We start from the raw sequence: 21862 nt of genomic DNA on the forward strand, positions 1-21862 counted from the left end.
AGCTTTTTCCTTTCTTACACCAAACTCCCAAGGGCCTTGTTTTAAAAGGCAGTGCCCTGGGAGAACTACCAGCTCCTTCAGGCTATTCTCCTTAACGGCTCAGGGATCATGGGACTCTGCTCCCCCAAATCTGTATTTAGTGAGAAGGAAAAGATGCCAGTCAGCATCTACTGGAGATGGTTTGTGACTCCCAGACCAGGACCAAAATGCTCCAAAGCCTGCGCATTTTGTACTAGTGACAAAGGGAGCTGTAATAAGTAGCTTATTTATAGACCTGTTTGCCTAGATTTCTCATGGTAACTGTGTGAATATGGTGTACAATTTTTTTTTCAAGAACGGTTTTGGGTTTAATGTATGTCTTTGAGACAAACTACAGCACACCCTCCATATGAAGAACTTTGAGTGTGCTGGTGACATCTTGGTAAAAAGGATTTAAGGCAGGATTTTAGGAGGGATATATGTATGTAAGGAAATGAATGAAAAGAGTGCAGTTTAGGGACAAAGAGAAGTCTGTGTCATCTAGAGGCATTTAGGGGGCTTCCCAGGTGGCGCTAGTAGTAAAGAACCCGCCTGCCAATGCAGGAGATGAAAGAGACACGGGTTCTATCCCTGGATTGGGAAGATCCCTTAGAGAAGGGCATGGCAACCTACTCCATTATTCTTGCCTGGACAATCCCGTGGACAGAAGAGCCTGGCAGGCTATAGTCCATAGAATCACAAGGAGGCAGACACAACTGAAGATACTTAGCACTCATGCAGAGGCTTTAGAACCTGTAGTATTTGGGACTACAGTCAAGGAAACTTGGTATAAAGGTATAATAATGACACAAATATTTATAAACATTGCTACATTTAACAATATTAACAATATGTAAGAAAATGCAGGGTTAGTTTTTAAAAAAATACTAACCTTAGTGTCTTTTCCAAAGACCTTGGAATGAAAACAAATCCAGTTTTCCGATACAAAGAGCTTCCCTTGGTATAATATTTCTTTCTGTAGAGCACACGTAAAACCTGGAGATATTACACAGGTATAACACCATTTAGAATTTCCATTTAAAACGTATCTATCTGTTGATGACTCAGGGATGGGCAGAGATAACACACTCATATGCTGAAAAGATCTCTCCCCTGTTTTTTCAGTCATCTTTAGTGGAATAAAGCTATGGAGATGAGAGTTTGTTTTTTAATTCCAAGTCTTACAAACTTCAGTATAAACATCAAAATAGAAAGGCAAGTCTGTCATTGCAGATGAGGGTTCAGAATGATGTTTCCAAAATCTCTGTTTGGGAAGGTGTGTCAGCCTTGTGCTAATGTTGACACTGCTGCCTGCCCCTCCTTCCCTGGGAGGGTCATAATGACTCTTTTGAAATAGATGGTCTCCTTGTGGGAAGAGCACGTGACCCACGCCTTCCTGTGTGCAGAGAATGGCACGAACCCAGCTCGCTGCCTGAGCATTTGTGTACTGAGGGAGGCTGGAATGGAACCCTGGGTCCCTCTGCTCCCAGGTGGAGCCACGCAGGTGCTGAATGGCGTGCTGGGCCAGGTGTTTAGGTGTGACCGCTGAGCCCTGCACAACGCAGGGGTCGACATGTCTGCTGACCTAGGTCTGTGTTGCCTTCTTCCAGTCTGGTCTTGTTATCCTAAAACTCAGCACAGTCCAATCACCATGCATGTTAGCATAAATATGGAAGGCGAAGACATTCTGGAAACCTCTGGGACAACTCGGTATCACACGGAGGGAGTCATTCTACTCTCTCATCTCTCAAGGTGCTGGGTGAGAGCTGAGTGAGGTCAGCATTACGGTCACATCATGACTTTCAGAAACCTATTCCCCTTGGTGATTCAGTCCCCAGACTCTTTCACCCCCCCCAAACCAATTAGCATCTTTTCAAAGTCAACCAGGTCAGAACTTACTTTGTCTCAGGGGTTCCTCCGTGGGGACATCTAGAAAGAGTTTGTGGAAGTGCATGTTTGCTTTGTCCTACAAGGAAGACAAAACATAGACAGAAGTCACTGCTGTCAGTGTTCTTATCAAACAAACAAATTGTAACTTCAATTGAAATTACATAACAAGCCTCCCGACTCTTAAAAAAAGAATCTTTAGGAATCCCTTCTCCCTGATCTTATAGTCTCCAACACAGTCCTTCAGTGAAAAACAGTGGAGGTCACAAAGGTTTCATTTTCCAACAAGATTAGTGACCTGATGACTGGACTTGTATCTATAATCATGAAGTAGCTGGTGGGCAGCCTTCTGCAGAAGTGGCTGGACGAGGGTATCCCCAATAAGAAATGAGGCAGAACTGTCAGAAATCTCACCAGGTAGTGAATCCCAGGGCACTCAAGATCCCAGTGAGTCCTCCCAGAAGAGGGGAGTGGTTAAAAGCTCTGTATCAGATAACCCTGAGTTTAAGTCTTGGCTGCACCTCTTCTGTGGTATGTGATCCTGGCCTAGTAACCTAACCTCTCTGGGCCTCAGTTTTCTGTACCTGTGTCAGAAGGATGTCCTAAGGCTTAAATGGGGTGATACATCTCCAGGACCTGCTACTGGGTTTGCCCCTATCACTATTACTGTGGGGAAGGTATTTCCTTAACCAGTGTTGGGGGAGATGACAAATAGGATTTCTCATGAAAGATTTAGCTCTCCAGGGCAGTAGAAGGCCCAAGAGTCTGAAATGCTACAAATCACTTCATCTTCAAGGCACCTGTTTCCAGTTGTGACAACCATGTACAGACAGCAATTTACAGCCTGTAAAGGGCATTCACAAAACACCACTCCCAGCTCCACAATAACCTGGGAACTGATGTCCGTACTGCACCGTCCAGGGACCTGTGCCTCAGGGATACTTGGGGACTTAACTGGCTCCACACATCTACTAAGAGGTAGAGCTGGGCCCTCCATCCGCAGGATCACAATTCTTCAAAAGCATCCAGCAGGCAGAATCTTATGAGCAGAAAAGAGATACCACAAATTGGCCCTTGATGATTTTATTATCTAAACTAGAAGTGGTCTCAATGTGGTCCTAGTATTGTCATAAAGGTCATTCACATGACAGACAGTCCCCTCAAGACAACTAATTCATAGATGAACACTTCACATAAAGTAGGTTAGCTCATGTTGCTTCTTGGAGTGCATCTTGCTTGCATCCAGAAAGTTCTCTTTGATTAAAGCTAGATGTTGTTCTAAAACTTACGGTTACCAATGGGGAAATTTGGGGGTGGGAGGGAGGCATAAATTGGGAGATTAGGATTGATAATATACACACTATTATAAAGAAACAGATAACTAATAAGAATCTACTGTATAGCATAGGGAACTCCAGTCAATATTCTGTAATGGCCTCTATGGGAACAGCATCTAAAAAAGTGGATATATGTATAACTGATTCACATTGCTGTTCAGCAGAAACTAACACAACACTGTAAATCAACTATACTCCAGTAAAAAGTTAAAAAGCTAGGTGTTCTATCAGAGCTTTGCTGAGATTTTCTTTTCAATGGCTGTAGTGAGTATTGGCTGCATGCTTGATTTAAAAATATCCTGGGCCATGAAATCTTCAAAAATGTGGATAAAAATCAAATTTTAAAAAAGGCAGGGACTGATCTAAATTAAACACAACATGACAAACAAATGCAATGCATGGCTCAATTGGATTCTAGAGAGCAGGGGGAAAAAAACCCTCTGTAAAAGACATCGACTACTGGGACAACTGTGGAAATTGAAAATGGATTTTACCTTAGTAATATTTTCATAAATTTACTATTTAGTTAAATTTCATGGGTAAGTCAACAGTTTCTTGTTCCAGGTGTTAGGAGACATATATTCAAGTATTTTAGGAGTAAAGTGTCAAAAACCCCCAAACTGTTGACCCCAGTATGTCATACTCTATGACACAGATCTGTCTGGGTATATTTCAGAGCAGATTCTTCTAGAGAAGAATTATAACCCTGTTCCAGGTTTTCCTCCTCTGTGTGCACCTGGGAGGCCTTCTATTCACACAGATGCCTATCAGACTATAACTGCAATGCAAGGATGTCATAGTTCTCCTGGTCTTGGCTAATTATTAGACAAGCAGATGAATCTGGGTTGGCCCCTGCTCTCTGGGCACTTGTCAGAGTTCGGGGCCACAGTGCCGGGCTCACTACCATTCAGCACATGCTGTAAGGTCAGCTGTGAAATCCAACATTCTCTAAATCTGTACCTGCGTTAGTCCTGGCCCTTGCGTTCCTTCCCCCAGCTGGCTTCAAATCAATGCCCCTTTCACCCTCTGAGACGATACACATCTCATTCCCAAATCACCTGGCTTGAAGATGAGGACTTTTTCCTTTCAATCTTAGAGTCATTCTTGCTTTCTGTTTTACAGTCGCTTTTCTCATTTGCTAAAGGGGCACCATCGAAACTGGATTTTGACCTGAGGAAAGAAAATCCAGGGAGTCTATAAAATGAAATTTTTTTATGCTACCCACTAACTTTATTACCACATCTTAATTATCACGCCAGCTCACAACAAAGCCTTTCATTGGCTTTTCTCGTCTAGATATTAGCGATCACTCAGTACTCGAAGGGCATCTACCCAGCACGTGATGTGGGTGACGGGGTGATTCCAGCAGCTGGTCATCCCAAACTGCAGAAATCACACCTTATGGAAGAAAGAAGTATTGATCGAGCTGTGAAAGTAATTATATCATCTCAAAAGTACTTCAAGCAGTATACAGAGTAGTACTGGAGGCCAATGACAGAAGCTGCGGCTATAGTTCAGTCCAGGGATATTTGGTTTCAAAAGTCTGTCAATACTTCACAAGTGTTAATGAGGTGCTGCGTTAAATGCATCAGAACAGACAAGACAGTCGTTATTCTTAAGGAGCCTGTGCACACATCAAGCATCTCTTTAAAAAGGCAGTATGTAATACAGCATCAAAACAATGCATATCACAGGCGTTGGGAGGAGATACAGAGACAATAAGTGGACAACATGGGTTTAATACACTGGGCCTAACAGGACGAGCAGGAACCAGGTATGAGGAAAAGAGAGACAGATCATCACAGAGTGGGAATATAGAAGGGAAATCATGATTTAAAAAAAGACCATGTTTGGAAGTCCTTCCTTTGTTCTCATAAAGGCAGAGGTCAGAGCTCCTCGACTTCTTTCCAAAATGATTCCAGTCCTGCTTCGCCATTTGTGTAGCATTTACATCTTCAACCATACAGCAAAACACAGCCATTTCAGTGTGGATTGAGTGCAGGACTTTTAGAGGTATATGAATGAACAAGGTTCGTGATACAATTACGTAGATTTTTTCCGTTTCTTGGGGGGAACATGGCACATGAAATTCATGATACCACAACAGGATTCTTTAGATCAAGGTGTAGTTAAAAACAATGTTTGGTTCAAAGTGAATTTAAGAAGACTCTTAAGCAATTGGGGTGGCATATGGGTGTGACACAGAAACAGAAATGAAGTTAGAGAGACTTTAGGCTCTGGTTTTCTCAGCTATGAGGACCATGCAACGTCCCAGGCCTCTGCCAGCCCCAACAGTTTGAGTCCAAGATACCTATCATTCAATTCAAGGCACAGAGATTTGGATTCAACTACTGGCCATTGAACCAATTTATGGATATAAATATCTTTAGAATTCTAAGAATTATTAAAAAAAAACCTGTGAGTAAACATTTGTACTCTACTTGAAAATAAAATTGTTTTTACAAAGGTCAAACTACCTATTATTTATATTAGCCACTAATTTGAATTTATCACCTCTATTGATTCAAATTAATAAATGTTAATGGTACTGTCAAGGCAATGATCAGACCTTTCAAAGAACTATGGGCTGTAAGCAAACGTGACAGAAGGGCCGCTGTGCCCTTGGTTTCAAGTGGCGCAAGCAGAAGGGTTTGTCTGTACGGCACTGGCCTGAAGTGAGGGTGGGAGGGATGTTCATTTACATACATGATTTCTTTGTGCCTTTTCAACTTCTCACTTCTTACAAAGGACTATAAGCAGGACCTGAAGCCTAGTGCAAAAATTTTTATTCAAAAATTCAGAATTTCCAGACAGTGAGAGCGGTGCCCTCAACCAAGCGCAGAGCTCCCTGCACTACACAGATCACACGCTGGAGATGTTTCACAAGCCCTGGTGCCTGGTGTAAGATGATGAGTGTGTTAGTCTCGTGTGAAGCCTGGGGAAGGTGGAGCTACGTGTGTAGTGCATTTCAGAGCACCTGTGGTAGCCAGTCAATGGTGGTGAAAGTCACAAGAAACAACAGGCTTTATGTCTTTGTTGAGTAAGGCGGGATGCTGTGACGGGAAAACAGCTGTAGAAAGAATGGTTGAAAGTGAGATGCATCAAAACAGACTTGCAGAAAAGATGGAGAGAGAATTGGGAGTGATAGAAAAGAAAAGGCAGGGGGCAGGGTAAAGACTTATGCTTGGTCCTGAGTGAGGAACAGATTAGCAGAGAAGACACGGGGTGGGGTAGCCAGGAAGGAAGGGAAAAGCAGGAGTTACTGAATCATCCTTTAGCAGACGCCCAGAGACGTAGAAGGCAGCAGTTCTGACAGTTCTAATGAGGGGAAGCGAGCTATCAGTCCACTCAGTGTAGGTGAACGGCCAGAGTTACTTGTGACCGATTGTTGGCTTAACTATTCTCCTTTAAGGGCAGAAAAGCAACTTGAAACTCCTACTTCTTCCTTCCATGTGGAAAAAAGCACATGATTGGTGCTCTTGAGAGTGATGGGGAGCAGAGGTCCACGTCTCCAACCTCCTCTCTCCTCACAGCCCACGAGCAGACTAAGCCTGGTCTCCAGCACGGGCAGTGTCTGGCCAGGGATCCCCGGCAAGCTTTTCTTCCCTCCTCCCTCTCCTGCGGCCGCCAGGCAAGTGAGACGGCAGGTGTGCACGCCCATGGCTGAGCACACAAGCCAGCCGGGTGGCCTCATCAGTGGCCCTGCCAGTCTTCCCAGGTGCTCTCTACCTCTGTGCCGGAGAGGGGGCCACCCAGGCTTTATCACGTAGCAAAATCAGTGCTTAAGAAAGGGGCAGAAAGTTTGCAGAAGACTGGGGCGGGAAAGAGAAGAGACTGCTAGGAAGAGCCCAGAGAGAAAGCAGGTGCCAGTGCCTGGATGTGAAGGAAAAACGCCTCACTTCTTTCTCAAGGGTGTCCCCTGCCTGCAGGAGAGCTTCTGTCTTAGCCACCACCATAAAACTAGAAACACCAGCTCTTTCCAACAATCCCCTCCCCCTGAAAAGCCCAAAAAAAGTAGGGAGTCATGTGAGGACTCACCGCATGGAAATGGTTCTCTTCTGGTCCTGGGACTCGGCCTCGCTGGACGGGCTGGGAGACAGTGCTGCTGGCGACCTGCATACCTTCTTCTTCTCCTCCACACCATTCTCAGCCTCTGAGCTGGGGAAGAGAAAACGCTTCACCTTAGACATCCAGGGTGGGGAGGATGGAAAGACGATGACGTGATCTCACTTTTCTGAGAGTGGAATGACCTTCAATCCTGCGACCGGCTGAAGTCAACAGGGACAGCTGGGCCCTTCCCATCCCTCCATTCTGGCCCCTCTGCTGGTGCCAGAGGAGGAGGAGCTCCGGGTCATGCCGGCTTCAGATACACCTGTAGGTTTATGTGCAGGTAAAGGTCTGACTTTGCAGGGACTTGCTGGCTCCCAGATCTGTGGCCCCTGAGCCCTGCACTGCCCGGCCTGGCCCTGCCCTGCCCAGCACGCAGGTGGCAGATCACCTGGAGGCTGGGAGGGCCTCCAGAGCCTGCTCACGTGTGGCCTCCAGCCAGGTGTGAGCCGTCCCCCAGGGAGCCCCCACCTGTTTTGTTTGCACTTACGTCACTTATCACCTTTTGTTGTAGTCTTATAGGACTTGACTTGGGTAGTTGCTAATTTCACCAACTGCCTCTCTCAGCAATTACAATCTCTAATCGGCCCCACCACCTAGGCTAGGTGGGAATTACTACCCACATTTCACCGAGGAAGAAACTGAGGCTCTTACATGGTGAATTACTCGCCCCAGTTCACAGAACTGGCACCTGTCTGAACTGGGATTCAAACTCAGGTCTGTCCATCTGAGAGACCTTTGTATAGAAGGCCGTTCTCAAATTTTCTCTCTTCGCATTTGTCCATCCCCTCAACCACCTATCTATCCGCTGAGCCCTCTTACTAGTTCTGTGATGTGGGACCCCCAGGCTGGGGGGAAAAATCCCACTGATCTTTATACTGACCTCAGGGTCTAGGACAATGCTGGTATGTAATCATGCTTAATTGGCTTTTGGAAAACTAGATCTGACCTCGGTGAAAGAGCGAGGAGTAAGTCAGAGGGCTGCATGCTGAACCATTAATGGATGCAGGAGGGCCAGTGAGGTAGACACAGGAAAAAAGTTCCCACAACCTAGTGAAGTAAATTGAATAAACCAAAAAAAGAAAAAGAAATCCAGTCGAGAGTCCCTCTTTAAGTAGGGAGACAAAGTGTGTGTGGAATTCAATAATCCACTTCAGCATTCCTTCAAATATTTACCAAGTTCTCTGAAGGGTCAGATTGAGGCCCATCCTGCATAGCACCTTTGAGGACTCAGAAAGAGCCATGCCCTGTCAAAGGCACCCATGAAAAGGTGCTGTCTGTCTGACTGTAGCCCTGTGGACACATGGCCTGCCAGAGAAACGGTGCCCCTCGCTCTGGGCAGAAAGAGCCCAGGGCCAAGGTGTGGAGGAAGCAAAGTGGCCGGATGTCAGCCCCTCCTTGCCCCACCTATCCTGACCAGGAACTTGAGTGCAGTGCGGGGCCCTCAGCTTTCACCAAGTGGGTGCCTCTGATGCAGGGCCCCTAGCTTAGCCCTGACAGAATTAGAGACCCTGCCTCCAGGCCAGCCCACTCAAGCCTTGCCTGTCAATGACAGAACATCCAGGTATGCATAGGTTAAAACGGCTTCTATAGAGAGAGCCTCTACCCTTCTCCCTAACCTGCCGCCTGGTCTCCAGCACTGGTCCTCCCAGGAAGGCCCTCCTCAGCCACACAAACTCCCCAGAACCTCCCAGCCCAGTCGCCCCAGCTTTGCCGTTGCTGTCTCTATAACTCACCGGACCCCTCCATGATTCACGCCGTGGACTGTTAACTTTTTTCTCCCAACTGGCTTATCAATCCAACTATGAGACGGAGTTCCTTAAAAGCAGGGAACTTCTGTTTTTTTCCACTACACTCAATTCAGCACTTTGCTTACTGTGGTCACTTGCTGGTGTTGATCGACATGGGATTGACAAATGATTGATTCTGTTATGTCTAAAGCGGAAATGCAATTCACCTACGGGCCAATCCAATTTGGGGTTTTTGTTTACTCAGAGACGCTAAGGAAACTCAAGCAAGCTAATTCCTAACACTGGTGAGATGACTCTTGGAGGCACCCCTTATCCCAGAGGTCGTCTTGTCAGCAGCAGACTCTAACTGCTAAAATCTGAAAAGCAGAGACTTGCCTGTGCTTGAGTGAGGAGGGTGCAGGGAAAGAAAGAAACCACTTCCTCAGGGCTTCTCGGTCACTGTAAAGTTAGTCAGCGAAGCTGAACTCTCACTGACAAGGGAGATGAAATAACAGGTCTCACTGAAGTCATGATAACAAGGAAATCAGTTTAAAAAAACAAAACAAAACAAACAAACTAGACACAAGAAGATAAGGTTCTTTCAAGGACACTGACTATAAGAATTAACTAAAAAAAAAAAAAAGCTAAGTCAACGATCCTTTTCTCTCAACAAAAGCTTGTTTATAGGTCCCTGCTGGCCCAGCAGGATATTCAGAGCAAGCGGTGTGAGACGGATAAATGAGTTTCAGTTTTAAGGAAGCACAGAAGCGGGAGAAGATGCTGGGAACAGGGGATCCATCTTCACCTGGTATTAGCAGGTTATTTCTTCTCCAATCTCGAACCCAATTTAAGCATCAGTTATGGGTCCTGAAAGCTTCTCAGTAGGGTGTTTCTGAGCAATTGCCATCAATAGACAAGGGTGGCAATGCTTGGGAGATAAGGCAGACACACTTATATTAACCAAGCCTGACTTTACCTGCTAGGCAGCAGCATATGTATTACCAGCTAGGAAGTGATGGTTTCAATAAGACACTGCCACACACTGTTACACAATCTATATAAATTAAAAAAACAGGCTGATAATCCCTATCAGCAGTCTGATATTCCTTTCTTCCTAGACCTCATTAGTTTGGTGATGAGTTGATTCAGACTTCACAATGTTTCAGAATTAGAATTTTTTTCTTTCATTTATTTTTATTAGCTGGAGGCTAGTTACTTTACAATATTGTAGTGGTTTTTGCCATACATTGACATGAATCAGCCATGGATTTACATGTGTTCCCCATCCCGATCCCCCTCCCACCTGTTTCAGAATTAGAATTTTTATGTGGAGTCCACTATTATTCCTCCTGGAAAGTCTCTCTCTTAGTTTAGAGTAAACTCAACACCTCTCTCCTGTCGTGTCTATCTCCCAGGCCCTTTGCCTCTCCTGCTGAGGCTGTGTTGTACTCAGGCACCATCACATCTAAGTGATGATTGGGTTCTGTCTCAGGTGAAGGATTGTGCTGTTATCTCAGATAAATGCAAACAAGCGCCTCACTTTGGTTCAGTCCAGGAAGCTGTGTTCCTTCCTGATCACAGTGATAAACCCGTGTTTGTCTCCCTTCAAGTTAAATTAGTCTAAGCTTGGGCATAAAAAAGGTCACTAAATTCCTTTATGGTAGTACCAGTGAGATAGTTTTACATCCACTATCATTTAAAAAACTCCCTGATTATCATTTCTGGAAACCACAGTCTTACCCAACAAAGGTGAAGAAGTGACTTGAAGACAGCGTATGATTCATCAGAAAATAAAATCCTGGAAATCGGATGGTCATGATTAAGCTCAGGTCTGTGCAAGCAGAGTGACGCCGAAACCCTGTGCTGAAAACTAGGCTGCCCCTGGACTTGCCAAGATCTGTAGCCTCAGACTTGTTTTCAGTATGCTGCCTGCCTGGTGACACTGTGGCCGGTGGGCAGGAGGGGCAGCACTTGGAAAGCAGAGCGATGGGCTGCAGGGACAGAGCAGGACCCTGGGGACCACTGGCCAGCAGCCACGCAGCAAACAGAGATGATCATCAGAGTAACCGAGAGCAGGAAGCAGCTCGGGGTGCACACGGTGAGGAGCTGCTGATGGAAATCAGGACCTCTCCAAGACCTCTTGGCCGCTCCCTAGCAAAGTGAACTCAACCGAGTTTGGGAGCAAACTAGATTATTGTAAGTCAGGAAGGATGGTCTTTCATTTACAATTCTGATGTAAGTGTATCTTTAACTGGAAACTTTACATTGTGTTTATCTATTGACATATTTATTCCTGAATAGGTACAAGAAGCACAACAAGACAAATGGAAAAACAAATCTCCCTCATGCCCACCCCTGTTTCACGGTCGCCCTGTCTCTCTCCAGAGGCACCTACTGTTCCCAGCGCCGGTGTATCCTTCCAGGGAATCTGAGTGCATACGGGTGTGTGTGTGTTTTAAGCGCAACTGATAGCATGCTATTCTATACCCCTGACCCCTTTTTTTTTCAACTTACGGTACCCTGGTACTCTTTTCCTATTAGTACCCACAGAGCTTCCTCATTCTTTTTAATGACAGCATAGAGTTCCACTGTAATGGCTGACTTATAATTCAACCAGTTCCTTATTTATGGGCATTTAGGTGATTTCAGTCTTATCATAAATACAGACATTACTAAGAATGTCCTCATATGTTATTATGTGTGACTATATCCATAGGATAATTTCCTGGAAATGAAACTGCTGTGCTAAAATGTACACAAATAAAAAAATTTTTATAGTTATTGCCAAATTGCCTTTAGTAAAGGCTTTGTGATTCACACTCATAATATGTATCAGAGTTTACACATTTCTACCAAAGTGTTAAACTTAAAAAATAATTCAGAATGCCTAGCACAGAGAATAACAATTTTACCAATGACTAGTTTTTTTTTTAATGTTAAAATTTTTGATCTCTACAAATGTGAGAGGTTAAAAAAAAATCCCATTATAGTTTTGATTTACATTTCTCTTCTGATGAGTAAGGTTGAGAATATTTTCATATATGTGTTCTTTATTTCCTGTTTTGCAAATTAGCGGTTTGTATGTACATTTTGCCAATTTTTCTAATGGGCTGCTGATAGAAACATTTAGGGAAAATAATTCTGATCATAACTGCATCACCAAATTCTTGGCAATATCCTAGAATTGACTTTTTAAATAAACAAACATTTAGAAAAGCTAAATGGATATTAGAGGTCAGCATAACGTTAAAATAAAACATTAATGACACATTAACTTTTCCTTTTTTCTTGATAAGCTTACTGGCAGATTTTAAAAAGGAAAGCCAGAAACATAGTATTCTTTGGTTTTGGCAAAACCTGTGATGAAACCTGACAGGCTTCCAGTTCAGGATGGCGAACAGGAGCACAGATGTTTGCCTCTTCTTTCTGAGGCCTGTTAAAACGAGAAATAATAATCCTGCTTACAATAATGGTGGGAAACCATCCACAGAAGAGTGATTTCTCCACATTCTGGAAAATGAAAGCGAAGTACAACATAAAGTCATGTGGCAAAGCAGAGGAAGTTGTATTTTAAAATTTGGGCATCAATGGAAGATAAGAGAATAGTAACTTATTTCTCAGAATCCAATAAGGTACTATAACAGGAGGATGTAAGAAGTGTGGAAAACATTAAACAAAATTAAAGGTGTGTGTGTGGGTGCTCAAAAGCTCTGCCCATCCTCCACCTCGCGCCTCCCCCTGACCACCCCGCAACATCAAAATGTCAGATAGTCAGCTACTTAGCCTGTGAGAAAAAAAATATATATATTAGAAGGGTTGTCAATTTAAAAAAATGAATAACTTAGCAGCAGAAAATCAGGGTACCTAATATGGAGGCTGAAACCCCAGAACAAATCCCGTCTCTTCTTTCCATTTTGAACAAAGTGGTCCCAAGCTAAGTACCAACTCCCTATCCATGTTCTATTGAATACTCTAATTCCTCATCTGACCCCTCCCTGCCCACCAGTCCCTCATTCTTATATATGAAATGACAGCAATGGATTGCCAGACACTTGAAGAAAATCTGAAGTCTTAAAGAAAAGACCAGGATAAACCAACAAGAAGGTAAAAACCCTAGAAAACTGACTTCAGAGAACAGAAGAAAATAAACAAGCAAACAAAAAACAGAAACCCCAAACCCTCTAAGTAATATCTTCAGAGAGAAGACAGAACTCATAAAACAGATCACAATATTATGCAAGAGGATCGAGTTCAAATCCTTACTAGCCTACAAAGCACTTCCAGATCTGCCCTTGCTGCCCCTCCGGATCCCTCTAACACCCTTTACTCAGTTCATGCTCCCACCAGAAAATCTGTGCACCGGCTGTTCCCTCTGCCTGGAATGCTGTTGTCCCCATAAAGGGCAGCACATGATTTTCTCCCTCCTTTCCTTCAAGTCATTACTCAAATATTATGTCCTCAAGAAAAACCTGGAGTAACAGACAAATTTGGCCTTGGAGTACAGAATGAAGCAGGGCAAAGGCAAATAGAGTTTTGCCAAGAGAACACACTGGTCATAGCAAACACCCTCTTCCAACAACACAAGAGAAGACTCTACACATGGACATCACCAGATGGTCAACACCGAAATCAGACTGATTATATTCTTTGCAGCCAAAGATGGAGAAGCTCTATACAGTCAGCAAAAACAAGACATGGAGCTGACTGTGGCTCAGATCATGAACTCCTTGTTGCCAAATTCAGACTTACATTGAAGAAAGTAGGGAAAACCACTAGGCCATTCATGTATGATCTAAATCAAGTCCCTTATGATTATACAGCGGAAGTGAGAAATAGATTTAAGGGACTAGATCTGATAGAGAGCCTGATGAACTATGGACGGAGGTTCGTGACATTGTACAGGAGACAAGGGATCAAGACCATCCCCAAGAAAAAGAAATGCAAAAAAGCAAAATGGCTGTCTGAAGAGGCCTTACAAATAGCTGTGAAAAGAAGAGAAGCGAAAAGCAAAGGAGATACCCATTTGAATGTAGAGTTCCAAAGAATAGCAAGGAGAGATAAGAAAGCCTTCCTCAGCGATCAAAGCAAAGAAATAGAGGAAAACAACAGAATGGGAAAGACTAGAGATCTCTTCAAGAAAATAAGAGATACCAAGGGAACATTTCATGCAAAGATGGGCTCAATAAAGGACAGAAATGGTATGGACCTAACAGAAGCAGAAGATATTAAGAAGAGGTGGTAAGAATACACAGAAGAACTGTACAAAAAAGATCTTCATGACCCAGATAATCACGACTGTGTGATCACTCACCTAGAGCCAGACAGCCCAGAATGTGAAGTCAAGTGAGCCTTAGGAAGCATCACTATGAACAAAGCTGGCGGAGGTGATGGAATTCCAGTGGAGCTATTTCAAATCCTAAAAGATGATGCTGTGAAAGTGCTGCACTCCATATGTCAGAAAATTTGGAAAACTCAGCAGTGGCCACAGGAATGGAAAAGGTCAGTTTTCATTCCAATCCCAAAGAAAGGTAATGCCAAAGAATGCTCAAACTACAGCACAATTGCACTCATCTCACATGCTAGTAATGCTCAAAATTCTCCAAGCCAGGTTTCAACAGTATGTGAACCGTGAACTTCTTGATGTTCAAGCTAGTTTTAGAAAAGGCAGAAGAACCAGAGATCAAATTGCCAACATCCACTGGATCATCGAAAAAGCAAGAGAGTTCCAGAAATACATCTACTTCTGCTTTATTGACTATGCCAAAGCCTTTGACTGTGTGGACCACAACAACCCTGGAAAATTCTTAAAGAGATGAGAATAGCAGACCACCTGACATGCCTCTTGAGAAATCTGTATGCAGGTCAGGAAGCAACAGTTAGAACTGGACATGGAACAACAGACTGGTTCCAAATAGGAAAAGGAGTACATCAAGGCTGTATACTGTCACCCTGCTTATTTAACTTATATGCAGAGTACATTATGAGAAATGCTGGGCTGGATGAAGTACAAGCTGGAATCAAGATTGCTGGGAGAAATCTCAATAACCTTAGATATGCAGATGACACCACCATTACGGCAGAAAGTGAAGAAGAACTAAAGAGCCTCTTGATGAAAGTGAAGGAGAACAGTGAAAAAGTTGGCCTAAAGCTCAATATTCAGAAAACAAAGATCATGGCATCCAGTCCCATCACTTCATGGCAAATAAAAGGAGAAACAGTGGAAACAGTGGCAAACTTCTTTTTTTTGGGCTCCAAAATCACTGCAGATGGTGACTTCAGCCAAGAAATTAAAAGATCCTTATTGGAAGTAAAGTTACGACCAATTTAGACAGCTTATTTAAAAACAGAGACTTTACTTTGCCAACAAAGGTCCATCCAGTCAAAGCTATGGTTTTTCCAGTAGTCATGTATGGATATGAGAGTTGGACTATAAAGAAAGCTGAGCACCAAAGAATTGATGCTTTTGAACTGTGGTGTTGGAGAAGACTCTTGAGAATCCCTTGGACTGCAAGGAGATCCAACCAGTCCATCCTAAAGGAAATCAGTTCTGAATATTCATTGGAAGGACTGATGTTAAAGCTGAAACTCCAATACTTTGTCCAACTGATGTGAGGAGCTGACTCCCTGGAAAAGACCCTGATGCTGGGAAGGATTGAGGGCGAGAGGAGAAGGGGACGACAGAGGATGAGATGGCTGGATGGCATCACTGATTGAATGGGCATGAGTGTGAGTAAACTCCAGGAGCTGGTGATGGACAGGGAGGCCTGGTGTGCTGTAGTCCATGGAGTCGCAAAGAGTCGGACACGACCGAACTGAACTGAATGAGACCTATTTATGTAATCAAAGGGTTGGAAAATAGCATCAAGATACAGAAATTTGAAAAAAGAAAAATTAAGAGGGAAAAACAAGACATGTTTAAGCCAGGTATTTCTATATCAAATGAACAGGAATTCTAATCAGAAAAAAAAAAGGAGAAAGTATTATTAAACAAAAAATATGAGTGGTAAAGAGGTCAAAGAAGGGCAGAGGTTCCTAACTTCTTATTCTAAAAAGTTGGGAGTCAAATTAATTTCACAAGGTATTTTGGTCAAGGTGTTTTTTTAAGAGGCAAATTAATGAAAAAAGGAAGACAGGCAAGCAGGGAAGTTAATGTAAATGAGTTGATACTTTTGTTCCATCAAAACAGGAAGCTGAGAGAGAAAGTAGAGAATTAGAACAGGATGCATATATTTTTATAGATAATGAAGTAACACTACCACTAAAATCAAGGACACTTAAAAGTTATTGGGGAGGCAGATGAAAAACTTAGCAGTTTTTTTTTTTTTTTTTCTGGAGTAAGGCAGCAGAAAGAAGCAAATTAAATTGTTGTTAAGTTTGATTCTTAATGAGAGAGGGCTGTGTTTAGACTTTATTTGGTTGGTGGATTGGGAATTAATAGAAGATTTTTAGACAGAAGGAATGAAACAATGAACATGAGATATTACTCAGTGCTTACCTCTCTAGCACATACATCACAAGCGGCCTCATGATATATGTGCTCATGGAGGGTTGCACTCACATCAGTGTACAAGAACGGGGAAGGGGTGCAGGTGGGGGCTGGAGACAGTGAGAAAACAGAAAGGCAGATGGGGGAGGAGTTTGACCTCGAGAGGGGCAGACACTGGAGAGATAATCAGACCAAGTGGGAGGACAAGCAATGGAGAGGAACATCCAAGATAACCCAAAGGTTATCTGGGGAGTGGAGAAGATCAGCACCACCAGGGATAGTTACAGGGAACACAAGAAGAACTGTAGTTTTGTCGGAGTGATTTTGCAAATCTAGTTTGCCATATAATAGACATATATTGGTGGCAGGTAAAAAACTATGTATGAAAACCAGCAGAGCCCAGAGAACAACAAAAAGATACTGTCTTCGCAGAGGAAGGTTTCTGTCAGTTGGAAATGATTTCTGTTGAGTCCCAAGCACACTGTCATAGGGAGTGAACGTGAAAGATGCTCAGTCATGTCTGAGTCTTTGTGACCCCATGGACTATACAGTTCATGGAATTCTCCAGGCAAGAATACTGGAGTGGGTAGCCTTTCCCTTCTCCAGGGGATCTTCCCAACCCAGGGATCAAACGTAGGTCTCCTGCATTGCAGGCGGATTCTTTACCAGCTGAGCTACCAGGGAAGCTCTAAATCTTAGCTGCAATATCAGGGCTGGAGGAATGGCTGAGCACAGACCACCAACTGGCCCCAACACGGCCCTTGAACCTGGTTCCATGAACAATCACGTGATTCATTCCTACCTTTATATCCACTCTTGTGAGGCTGCGCCATGACAGGCAGCCTAGATTAGGAGGAGTAGGCCTGGTTTTCCAGGGTAACATGATTATCAGGCCACCTGGAGCCAGTCAATCAACATGCGCCTAGCAAGAAAAAGGGAACCTATCAGGGGAAAGCTGAAAAGCCTGTGAACACCCAAGTTTGAAAAAAGCCCGTGAAGGTTTGGGCCAATAAGATTACTTTGCAAACATGTAACCAATCCGCTTAAGCCAGCTACCAACTGCTTACGCACACCTTATAAATTGGGTAACAGCTTGGGCTCAGTGCTCTCTGACCCCGAACCACTGCATTGGACGCGCGGCAGGAGCCCTGACTCGAGTCAGCAATAAACTTCCCTTTTTTGCAAGTTGCATTTTCTCGGAAGCCTCCTCTCTTGACGCTCAGGGATTCGGACATCCGGCCTAACATTTGGGGGCTCGTCCAGGATCCCTTGACCAGGGAAGGAGAACACTTCCAGGACAGAGGGGAAGGATAGACATAGCACCGGTGCTCAGGCAGGACAGGAAAGTCCAGTGTAAATCCGAGGCCCTGCTGAGAAGCAGGAAGGTATCTGGCACAGGAGAAAGCTTTCTATAAAGGGGGAACAGATTGGATGTTCCAGCCGGTGCAAGACCGAGGCCAGTGAGCGCGCTGGAAGGCTGCCGGCTCTGCGGGAAGGGGAGTTCCTCTCCTGATCCCGAGTCTGGTGAACAGTGGACGCCATTGGGTAAGATAAACCTTGTACTGGGAGGCAAGAGGACTCAGGGGGCCCGAAAACCCAGTGCTGTGTTGTCGGCCGACATTTGTCTATCTGTGTGTTTGTCTACGACCCTCCGTGTTTGTGTGTGTGTGTGCCGGCATTGTCTCTGGTCTCGTTCTCTTCTGGTGCATCGTTCTCTTCTCTTTCTTTTGACTTACTCTCCTCTCCTCTTCTCTGATCTGCCCTCAACTCCTTTTCTTTTCGGGAGTTTCAGTGAACAGGCGAACGGTTGTGGGGGCAATTGATGAGTCCCGGCCAGGGCTACACTCTGGCGGACTCTGAAGGCCCTACAATAAGTGAGTCTCAGTAACGGGAGCCCAATTGGGTGAAACTCTCCTTTAACATCCCTAACAGAGGACATGGCCTAAAATTCTTTGTGTGGGCACAGGTCAGGCACTTAAAGGCCATTAGGGCGCCTGCCACTTGAAGACTCCCGTGAGAGGATAAGGGGGCCACGGAACAGGCTAGAAACCTCTAGGGTGCCCGCCCCCAGCAAGAAAACTTCCGTGCAATGACGCAGGCACATAAACAGTTCCAAAAGCATACCATAAGTCCAACCTCTTGGCCGCCACCACTCCCGGTAGGATTTTTTGGTGGTCGTTCTCAGTGACTTCTCTCTCTCTCTCCCCTACCATTTATTCTTTGACCATGGGTCAGGGGGAATCTATCCCACTTTCTCTCATGACTGACCATTTTTCGGATGTCAGGGCCAGGGCCCATAACTTGTCTTTACTAGTCAAGAAAAGTAAATTAACAAACTTCTGCTCTGCAGAGTGGCCCGCCTTCCGGGTTGGATGGCCTCGGAAGGCACCTTTCAACCGTCCATCATACAGGCTGTGAAAGAGAAGATTATGGCTCCTGATCCCTGGGGCCATCCGGATCAGGTCCCCTATGTCATGGTCTGGCAAGATCTAGTGGAAAATCTGCCTAAGTGGTTAAAACCTTTCGTTTACAAACTTCCTAGTTCTTCCAATTCACAGGTCCTGGTGATGGAGACCCCCCCCCCGGAAGAAACCAAAAAGAAAGAGAACCCGTCACTGCCCTAACTTTAACTGTCCTGTTGGGATTGGGGGCCATAGGAACTGGAAGTGGAATTGCAGGCTTAACGCTCCAAGATAAACAGTATAACCAGCTAAGGACTGAAATAGATGAAGATATTGAACAACTCGAAATCCATTTCCCACCTCCAAGAATCCTTAAGTTCTCTGGCTGAGGTAGTGTTACAAAATAGAAGGGGTTTAGATCTGCTGTTCTTACAACAAGGGGGTCTATGTGCAGCCCTAGGAGAAGAATGCTGTTTTTATATTGACCATTCAGGAGTAGTACAGAAATCTCTTCAAAAAGTTAGAGAAGGCCTAAGCAGGCGAAAACAAGAAAGAGAAAATGAACAATCATGGTTTGAGTCTTGGTTTCAATGCTCCCCCTGGCTGACCTCCTTAGTTTCCACCCTCCTGGGTCCACTTATAGTACTGTTATTGACACTGACTATTGGCCCTTGCATTTTAAACCGGTTAATGTCTTTTATTAAAGAACACCTAAATACCATTCAGATTATGGTATTGAGGCAACAATATCAGATGGTAGCCCAGGATGAAGAGAAAGATTCCTCTACAGAAACAACAAGACAGGGGGGAATGTGAGGCTGCGCCATGACAGGCAGCCTAGATTAGGAGTAGGCCTGGTTTTCCAGGGTTAACATGATTATCAGGCCACCTGGAGCCAGCCAATCAACATGCACCTAGCAAGAAAAAGGGAACCTATCAGGGGAAAGCTGAAAAGCCTGTGAATGCCCAAGTTTGAAAAAAGCCCGCGAAGGTTTGGGCCAATAAGATTACTTTGCAAACATGTAACCAATCTGCTTAAGCCAGCTACCAACTGCTTATGCACACCTTATAAATTGGGTAACAGCTTGGGCTCAGCGCTCTCTGACCCCGAACCACTGCGTTGGACGCACGGCAGGAGCCCTGACTCGAGTCAGCAATCAACTTCCCTTTTTTGCGAGTTGCATTGTCTTGGAAGCCTTCTCTCTTCCCGCTCAGGGATTCGGACATCGGGCATAACACTCCCAATTCTATTTTCAGCATTACTGGTTGGGGCACAGACTTGGATTACTGTGCTACTGAATGGTTTGCCATGGAAACGAACAGAGATCATTCTGTCATTTTTGAGGTTGCATCCAAGTACTGCATTTCAGACTCTTTTGTTGACTATGATGGCTACTCCATTTCTTTTAAGGGACTCCTGCCCACAGTAGTAGATATAATGGTCATCTGAGTTAAAGTCACCCATTCCAGTCCATTTTAGTTCGCTGATTCCTAAAATGCCAATGTTCACTCTTGTCATCTCCTGTTTGACCACTCCGAATTTGCCTTGATTCATGGACCTAACACTTCAGGTTCCTATGCAACACTGCTCTTTACAGCATCAGACTTTACTTCCATCACCAGTCACATCCACAACTGGGTCTTGTTTTTCCTTTGGCTCCGTCTCTTCGTTCTTTCTGGAGTTATTTCCCCACTGATCTCCAGTAGCATATTGGGCACCTACTGACCTGGGGAGTTCATCTTTCAGTTTCCTATATTTTTTCCTTTTCATACTGTTCACGGGGTTCTCAACACAAGAATACTGAAGCGGTTTGCCATTCCCCTTTCCAGTGGACCATGTTTTGACAGAACTCTCCACCATGACCCGTCTGTCTTGGGTAGCATGTGACATGGCATGGCTCACAGTTACACCCAGTTAGACAAGGCTATGGTCCATGTGATCAGTTTGATGAGTTTTCTGATTGTGGCTTCCCAGGTGGCTCAGGTCTGCCAGCAATGCGGGAGACCCAGGTTTGATCCCTGGGTTGGGAAGATCTCCTGGAAAAGGAAAAGGCAACCCACTCCAGTACTCTTGCCTGGAAAATTCCACGGATGGGGGAGCCTGGTAGGCTATAGTCCATGGAGTTGGACTGAGAAACTTCACTTTCACTTTCTCTCTTTTCTGTGACTGTGGTTTTCATTCTGTCTACCCTCTGATAAGAGGCTTATGGAAGCTTCCTGATGGGAGAGACTGACTGAGGGGGAAACTGGGTCTTGTGCTGATGGGCGGGGTCATGCTCAGTAAATCTAATCCAGTTTTCTGTTGATGGGCGGGGCTGGGTTCCCTCCCTGTTGTTTGACCTGAGGCTACACTGTGGTGGAGGTGATGAAGATAATGGAATGCATGCACTGCTGCACTCGGTGCCCCCATCCTGCTCAGGGGGGCCACTGCTGACCCACACCTCCACTGGAGACTCTTGGACACTCATGGGCAAGTCTGGGTCAGCCTCTTGTGGGGTCACAGCTCCTTTCTCCTGGGTCCTGGTGCACAAGGATTTGTCTGTGCTGTTCAAGAGGCACAAGATTTAGAAAAGGCGGAGGAACCAGAGGTCAAATTGTCAACATCCGTTGGATCATCGAAAAAGCAAGAGAGTTCCAGAAAAACATCTACTTCTGCTTTACTGACTATGCCAAAGCCTTTGACTGTGTGGATCACAACAAACTGTGGAAAAGTCTTAAAGAGGTGGGAATACCAGACCACCTTACCTGCCTCCTGAGAAATCTGTATGCAGGTCAAGTTAGCAACAGTTAGAATTGGACGTGGAACAACAGACTGGTTCCAAATAGGAAAAGGAGTATGTCAAGGCTGTATATTGTCACCCTGTTTGTTTAACTTATATGTAGAGTGAAGTGAAG

The 21862-nt window shown here is 44.6% G+C and overlaps 1 protein-coding gene across 5 annotated transcripts in view; it reads right to left on the reverse strand.

Moving 5' to 3' along the window:
• GRAMD2B (GRAM domain containing 2B) overlaps positions 1 to 21862 on the reverse strand; it is a 129554-nt gene that overhangs the window by 31209 nt on the left and 76483 nt on the right. For all 5 annotated transcript variants that reach the window (XM_070465090.1, XM_070465089.1, XM_070465088.1 and 2 more), the window contains exons 2-5: positions 7281 to 7400; positions 4301 to 4412; positions 1918 to 1984; positions 911 to 1014 (exon numbers count right to left, since the gene is read on the reverse strand). In XM_070465090.1, the coding sequence (XP_070321191.1) occupies positions 911 to 1014; positions 1918 to 1984; positions 4301 to 4412; positions 7281 to 7400 (403 nt within the window). The remainder of the gene's footprint in view (positions 1 to 910; positions 1015 to 1917; positions 1985 to 4300; positions 4413 to 7280; positions 7401 to 21862) is intronic.

Source organism: Odocoileus virginianus, chromosome 3 (genome assembly GCF_023699985.2).
Source record: "Odocoileus virginianus isolate 20LAN1187 ecotype Illinois chromosome 3, Ovbor_1.2, whole genome shotgun sequence".
NCBI lineage: Eukaryota > Metazoa > Chordata > Mammalia > Artiodactyla > Cervidae > Odocoileus > Odocoileus virginianus.